The 8497-nt window shown below is 31.0% G+C and overlaps 1 protein-coding gene across 1 annotated transcript in view; it reads right to left on the bottom strand.

Annotated features, from left to right (window-relative positions):
* The window catches only part of LOC119838398 (cytochrome b5-related protein-like), a 10244-nt gene extending 4084 nt beyond the window's left edge, over positions 1–6160 (bottom strand). Inside the window, exons 1-5 of the mRNA XM_038364331.1 lie at positions 5975–6160; positions 4432–4651; positions 2384–2793; positions 1847–2035; positions 1434–1658 (exon numbers count right to left, since the gene is read on the bottom strand). Of these exons, the coding sequence (XP_038220259.1) occupies positions 1434–1658; positions 1847–2035; positions 2384–2793; positions 4432–4647 (1040 nt within the window). The 5' untranslated portion in view covers positions 4648–4651; positions 5975–6160. The remainder of the gene's footprint in view (positions 1–1433; positions 1659–1846; positions 2036–2383; positions 2794–4431; positions 4652–5974) is intronic.
* Positions 6161–8497: the final 2337 nt, after the last annotated feature.

The raw sequence follows: 8497 nt of genomic DNA, 5'->3' as shown, positions 1-8497 counted from the left end.
AGTAACGGAAATAAACACAGTTCAATGAATTTGGTTGTTCGTAAACGTTGTAATTACAAAATTATTTACATTTTTTTCGCGTAATAAGTAAATTAACTCGTTTCAAATTTCGGTTTTATTAACGTGGAATTCAAGATGAAATTTCAAGTGGAATATGAGTATGCACAGAGCATAATTATTGATAATTTTTTTAAAGTTCTGAATTGGATTATACCAGATGAAAAAAAATTTAAAACACATAATTTCCATTTCATCTTTTTTTGTCACAAACTCACCTGATCACCAAGATTCGTAGTTTTCTGAACACATAGAAAGCTGATATTTTATGTGTTAGCTAGTATCACTACACATATAACAAAAAAATATGACTTCTCATACTACTTCTTCTATTCTTTCTTATTATATTCTATTTACATAAATATTATAGGAATAAAACTACGAAGCTGTAACAAAGTCTTCACCTTAGTTAAAATACGTGACTCGGCCTTTTTCCCTTGGTTGTGACTTTCAGGTGGCGAAACGTGAAAAATGTATCAATTTAGTTCTTGTACTACTCTATGTTAGCTTGGCTCCTCATGAGATTACATAAAAAAAATATTAAATTGCAACTATATAAATAGTTTACCTGTAGGTACTAGCTATACATATAAAGGAAATAAACAAAGAATAGAAAAATCACACGTTTGTTACTCGATAATAACTATGCAGGTAGTTGAAAAAATGCGTTTACAATTTATACCAGCTTTCCGACAGTAGCGAACTAGACGTACCTAGTCAAACGAAATTCTCATGAGAATAAGATGTTTTACTGCAGTAAAAAGTAGTCTATATAACTCCCCAGCCTCCCAACTATGTATATCCAGACACAAATATCATACCGTAGCTTCGTTTCACTGCGACGTGAAAGACAAACAAACAAACTTTCACCTTTATTATATTAGTAGGGACCTATGCTGCAATGAATTTTACGGGTTTTATTTTAACATCATCGATTTAAAAATTAAGTCGCTGCTTATATATTACATTAGAGAATAGGTCTTAAGACCGTACTTAACACGGTAATTTGAGACTTTAATTCAGTCATTCCATCAAAACAGAATAAAAACATGTATAAAACAGTGTGAAATACCTAAATATATAACTGTGTATGATGTTATACCAAATTTAAAGCGCTGAAGCTGATGATTCTTCGCGTGATGTAATCGTACTGAAAAAAGCATTCATTTTAAAATAACTATTCTTTACGAAATTAAAAGTACCTACCTTGTGCAGGAAATTCCCACAAATATAAAAACTGATACCGTTGTCATAAAAATGGCATTCATTATACTAATGAAGAAAAATATTAATAAAGTAAATCTTCCTTGAACTAAAATATAATAACACAACCTTTTCTTGAACTTTATAATATTAATACACAGTTAATTATTTACCTAGGAATATCGCCTTCAAAGAAGTTATTATGAGAATGGTGACCAGCAGTTAAACCGAAGATCATGAAGATTTCACTACTGATCATTACTGTGGCAATCCAAACAGCAATCACCCATGGAAGAAATAAACCGCTCGCCATCCACATCCAGACTGGTAGTAGAAATGGAATTATGTTTGCCCAGGAAAATTTCTTATCGTGATGATCGGTGAAGCCAAGAACAAGTCTGTAAAATAATATTCTATTATAAAAACAGCGCAATAACTATGAAACCACTTAATTCGTAATACGTGCTCGCAGATTATACAGCAATTATCTTTAATGTACTTCAAGTGTTACTTTTATGCGATATAAACTCATTTCATATATTTGTAAAATTTCCACTAAGGATAATTTATGATAAAATATACGTACTCTTTTATCAGAACAGCCAATGAAGTGAAAGCAAATACGATCGGATAATAAAACGCAGCCATTTGCGCCCAAATTGGTTTATTTGGGTTTGGCAGGAATTGGAGGAAGGGTTCTACTAGACTTAGCTCAATATCTTGCGCTGTATTTGTATGCAGATGATGTGACATTGCGTGGGTTATTCTCCAGTCCCTATAAAAATTGTCACGTTTATAATTAAAAGTATACTTTATTCGGTTAACAATAACAAACAATAAAATTTAGTCTTTACAACAACAACCATAAAGTTGTTTATATAGTGTAGTTTTATAGCTTAGTTTTTTAAAGAATTATCCCTGGCTAGATTGAAACCTATGTTACAGGGTTCATTCGTCCGTCCGTCATGTTGAAATAAATCTATTGGTCACTGCCATGAATACAAAAATGCGTTTTTTTATAAATTCAAAAATATATCCGAAAATTCATGTTGGAAGGACTTGTATGCTATTTTTCTAAAATAAATGATACTTTTTAAGGAGATAATTGTAAAAGTTAACTCACGCGTAAGAAAATCCGCTGACGTTGAATAGATACATCCTCCAGCTATCAGATCTATGGAAGTAATTATGAGCGCAGATTGTTAGGGCGCTCAGCAAATAACCAAGAGCAACCGTTGACAGAGCACCCAATAACAAATGCTGTGTCCAAGTCCAACAACACAAAGGACTTCCAATTAACAATAAAATAAATAGAACGTCACTAACAAAGTCACTCTTTTTCCTTGCGTCCTTTGGTACATCTTTGAGCTTTGTAGCTATTTTAATTTTCAGTGTTCTGTAGAAACCATCTTCGTTGAACGTAAATGGAGAATTCCTAGGCGCAGAGGTCTTGCGAATAAAGTATTTAGGAAGGATTTCAGCGGCGACGCTGTTTATGTGGTGTGTCTCGAATTGTTCCGTTATATCTGTGCCCTGAAAGTAGATTCGTATAAATTATAATCATTGTAAGTGCAAAAGATGTCGTTGGTCTTGTTTCATTTACAAGGAAACAGTATTGTGGCAGATGGTTATAAATTAGACAATGGTTTACTGTCGTAAATCTCTTTGTAAATCTGCATCAAAAACCTTAACTTCTGACTGCTTTTAAAATGACGATTTGGTAAAAACGAGAGGCTTAAAATTAATTTTATCGCTATGTTGTAGCTAGAAGGTGAAAGACAATGTCTATTAAAACGGGCCACAATCATATCTAATATTTAAGTTAATTCAATTTCTTTACAAATTCACCGACGCTTGTCGGAAAAACTGTATGTTTTATAATGTGATTATATTGCATTTTGCCTTATTTATTCGCCCTTTTACCTCAATTTGTACTACCAATATGCGACTCAAATTATGTACTTCAATTGCACCTACATTTTCAGTTGTAGAGCGTTGTTCTAAATTCTGCAGTAATATAACTACACAAATTGATAGGTAAAGTTGTAGATTGAACCAAAACTTTGTCTATTATGGTATTTATTTGAAAGTAATATAACGAAATGGGATAGTTTTGATTATTTCATTATAAGCTTTGTGTTTTAAAAGTTTTCAAAAGGTGTTTGATAACTGAAAATATTGTGGAAAGGTGGTGTAGCTTTATATATTATGTAATGTAATTTGTAGGTAAAATTATTGTTTCAATTGGATATTATTTATAATTACGTAGGCTAAATTAATATTTTGTTATTATCCTACAGAAATTTAATTTAGGCTCATACTTATTAACGTTTTTGTATTGACGGATTTAAACAGGTCTTTACGACTTGTTTCATACGACTTCTAAAATAAATGTGGATACATGTAAATGTAAAAATTTTAATAATAACATAATACTATTTATTTATTTATTTATTTATATACTAGTAATAAGATAAATATGTAACGGATTTAATAGCACAATTGATAAACTTAAGAAAATAATTTATGTCTGCCATTTTAAAATTTGTGAAATTACCTATATAACTAAAACTCTGCCCGTTAGTTTTTTCTTCACACCTAAATCACTCAACCGTTTTGGATGAAATTTGGTACAGAGCTATCTATCTCTGTCGACCTGAAAAAGCATATGAATAAAAATAAACCATGTTTCTATGAGAATTTTTTCTTCGAATAAATTGCTGGCAGCGGAACATGTGTTTTTGTTATTAGATGGTAGATATACATCTATTTGATAAAAAAAAACCTGTAAAGAAATATGTTTTCATTACAGTAATTAAGAAACCAAGAGGGAATTTTCATGTTTTTCTGACGTAAAAGGATTTTTAATGCTCACTTTTATGCTTATATTCTAAAGAAATGCAAATGGACTTTAAAAAGCTATATATGTTACGGAGATAGGTAAATGACAGAGAGGAAAATTTAATTAAGATATTAATTAACGCCGCGAGGCTCACTTCTAGTGCAAGTATAGCTTTCGATTTAGTTTATAGGGTTTCGTACACTACGGATGAAAACGAGACTCTATTACTATTACATCGCTGTCCGTATGTCTGTATGTAAGTTCATCTAAAAGGCCACATTAAGCAACATTGACATAATCAATTCTATTATAATTATTTGTACCTTTACCTTAGTATATTCTAGCCATTGAGATCCGCCTGGATGGGAGGATATGAAGTCTGTCAAATCGTAAAGACTATCATGTATCCTCCACAACCCTTCAGCGCCATCTTGTATTCGCTTAGACGCTATCCATTGTTGTCCTGACTTTGGCTCGTCATCACGCAACAATGGATATGGGAGATTCGGGAAGCTGGTCTGCTGCCTGTTGCTATTTGGTGCCATGATTCTGTAATTTAATTTATAACGTATTTTTAGAAATTGTGGAAAAATGTTTATGGATTACAGTTTTTCACTATGTTTAAGAGCAAATAATTAAACTTTAGCACAATAATCGTAAGCTCATAGTCTTAGCTTAAAGAGCTTTAGGTGATTTAATACAAGGCAGTTATGAAGGTAAAATTATATAGATTGTGATGATCACTGTGGCACTACAATTATTTTATTACCTTCATTTTTTTAAATACTTTTTTATCATTTCATAGAACACTTCATTTATATATTACGTAGGTAATTATCTTAATTACATGATTAATAAATTGAAAGAATCTAATAAAGACTAGCCATCTCATTGTAGATTGAATGACTTTTGTTTTTTTATGTGACAGTCGGCAATGGAGCTGGTGGGACGCCTGATGGTAAGCGTTACCACCGCTCATGAACATTTGGAGAGGCATAAAGTCCATTGCAGACCTTACGCCTCTACAAATAGATTGCCGACTTTTTGGGAAGGGATTAAGAAAGGATTGGCGATAGGAATAAAGGAAAGGACTGGGAAGGGTAAGGAAAAGGATATGGGCCTCCGGCTCCCCCACTCACCGAACGAAACACAGCAGAATGCTATTTCACGCCGGTCTTCTGTAAAACGTATAACGACAAAATTAAGTAATTAGGATACCAAATATTCGAAATATAGTTATACGTCTGAATTAAAAGTAAAATGTGCAATATGTATACTAAAAATTGAATTTAATTCTGCTTTCGACTATGCTTTCAACTGTATTTAGTTATCATATAAATGATAACACATAGTAATAAAAATATAAACAATGTCACTGCAGTACATGTATTAATGCAATCGTGTGTGTTAATTTTGCTTTATAACTTGATAATTTTTAATAAACATAGAGAGAAATTTACTTATATAATGAAATCAAATTTACTTAGGATTTGTAGTGTTCACTGAAACCAGCTGATAATAATTAAAATTAAAATAGTTAGATTTTGGTTTTCTTTTTATTAATGACAGTGTCTTAAATCTAATTCTCATCAAATGAATGAGTTTGATAATAAAACTAGCAGTAGAAATGCTTTATAAACACGTAAATGATAATAATGTAGGAAAAAAACCCGATTAGTAATCAATTAGACTAATGCAATCACGGATTAATTAAATTTTACATATTTTTATCTAATACGACGATATGCTTGATGAAATGTGAAGGAATAATATTAATGATTGTACATAGGAAAAGAACGCGCATAAAAAGTGAAACGTTTTTGTTTACAAGCAAATTAGAAACTACCGAATTTTTTATCGTATTGTACTTACCGATTTAATATTTGTTTCAATATTCACAATTCCTATTCGTGTACTTTTTCCATTTGCGCACTAGTGAAGAATGTTTTTAATATAGAAAAACCTTAGCTATCTTAGGTAATTGTTGTTAACAAAAAAATATCAAATAGCGATCCGCGGCAAAGGTCGGCCGTCACGCGAAGGTGATTGCCCGTGACTGGCTGCGCTTGCGATTAAAACTGTTCATTTTGGTGTTTCATTGGCAACGATATACATGTCGCCGTTTAATTTATTTTGAATAATAACAAAATATTACCATTTTGTTATGATTGTGTTCACATTACATGCGATACATGATTTAATGAGTTTTATTTTTACACGTAAAATGACGTAGGTGATGTATTTTATGCAATTATGTTGTGATAGTCGTTATGATTATGTGCAATTGATAATTAGATACAAATTTAGTATTAATCAGTTAATGGTATGGTTTGAGGCGTTAATAAAGATTTATTTACCACAAATTTTAATATGTTATAATTACTGAATACTAGGAATGTACCTTGTGCTTGCGATTGAAGTAGGTACAACATACCAGCGGTCCTATATGTAAACTTTTGAAGATTAAAGCTAATGATATTAAAATCGTACGATATTTTAGTAAGAGTGAAAATGTTGAGTTAAAATGCCTTTGATCAGTCTTATAAAAAATAGGAATAAGTTATGAGTTACAAGATATACCTAATGAATAATCTTGATAAAAAATCATTACACATGAACATAACTTGGTCATAATTTGTATCATAATACGGTTGAGAGCTGCTTTGAACTTTTCAGATAAAATCTAAAGGAACATTTTATCCGAAAATAGAAACCGCAATTATTATAATAAGTATTATTTACGATTTAAGTTATCGCATTTTAGTTTTTTGTCAATATTATAGACGTTTATACTTTTTACATATAGTATAATATATATATTTTGGTCTCCTAAGGTGTATAATTTGGATTGTTTTTAAGAATCACAAAGTCAAGTGTATTATTGCATAACAATTACAACAATTTTTTAAATCTATCAAAATCAAAGCCTTGTTGTCTAGTAGTGAACATAATACGTACACATTGGCTGCGTTATAAAACCTTGATGTTAGCCTTATCACAAAGTTTTGTACACTTTTATATTAGATTATTTATCCTTTTATAACACAACAATAAGCAATAGTACTACCATAGATAAAATAATACTATAGGTACTACGAAGTAAAGCAGGAAATCAATAAAAGGGCTAAACGTGTTAACCTTTAACCTAGCTATTATAGGTAAAGTAAATGTCACGTATATATTGAATAAATAATATCTAAAATAAAAAATGATCATAACATGTTAGTAAACTATATTACAAAAAGAATTTTCTATATAAATCAGCCATCAAAGCGATAGTTTTTTGAAATAATGGGACACCATCTTTTGAAGAAATAGTGCCTAAAATATTATATATACTTATTAGAATGTGTCTGATAAAAAAGAATTTGAGTCTAAAGGGACAAAAGAGTGTTTCAGCAACCACCAGCTTGACATTCAATATTGCAAGGCATGAAGGCCTACTATCTACGTAAAGCAGCTAATAATTTGTTTTAAAAATATTATATAGGGATTTGAACCCGAGTCCTGCAGGGACAGGTTACACGGGTTAAAAATTAAACAAACGCCATGATACTCTAGGTTTGCGAAAAATGTGAGAGATTTTGTTCAACCACAACCTTTCTATATAATTTCAATAGGTGTTCCACTTTTATTTCAAATATTTAACATTTACACAGTTACGTGTACTGATATTATAAATGCGAAAGTGTGTTTGTTTATCTTCATTTCACGTCGCAGCGGGGCTTCATAAAGGATCAATCACATGATTTTTATATCTTGAGATAGTTTGGAAGCTAGGTACTGACTTGGCTACTTTTTATCAAGGTGGAACATCTCATACTCATGGAAATTTCTTGAGGCGGAAAGACAGTTTTATATAAAAAGCAGACACTTTACAAATAATGTATTTTTACAGTTTCGCTGTATGTTATAAAAATTCAAGTTCACAAGTCTTAACTCGTTGGACCTGTTACCTTAGAATACATACAACTTATTCCACATATATAGTAGATAACTTATGTATACCGAAGTATCTTAGTAGCACATAAAGTACACATAAACACTACTCATGTAACATTTCCCATCATAGTTTTCAATAAGTTTTCGTATTCTTATGCGAAGTTCATAGCTGGTTTCTGCGCGACTGCATATTTTGTACCTATGAGGAATATAAAACAAACTTATATTCGAACTCGATCATTTATTCATGGAGCTATGCTTCTTTGAAAATCACTTGGCTTTTAATGTGCGAACGAACATATTCGCAGCAATTCAATTGCAATAAATATGAGGTATGAAAATCATCGAATTGCGAAACCTTACACGCTATACAGATGTTAAGGCGAGGTGAGTTCTAAGACTCGCAAATTTTTGGTTCGTTTTTTCAATTTTTCTTATACAAAATGGAATAAA

Source organism: Zerene cesonia, unplaced genomic scaffold, assembly GCF_012273895.1.
Source record: "Zerene cesonia ecotype Mississippi unplaced genomic scaffold, Zerene_cesonia_1.1 Zces_u002, whole genome shotgun sequence".
Taxonomy (NCBI): Eukaryota; Metazoa; Arthropoda; class Insecta; order Lepidoptera; family Pieridae; genus Zerene; species Zerene cesonia.
Note: the sequence above shows the minus strand (reverse complement) of the source record. Positions and strands in the feature narration are given on the sequence as shown.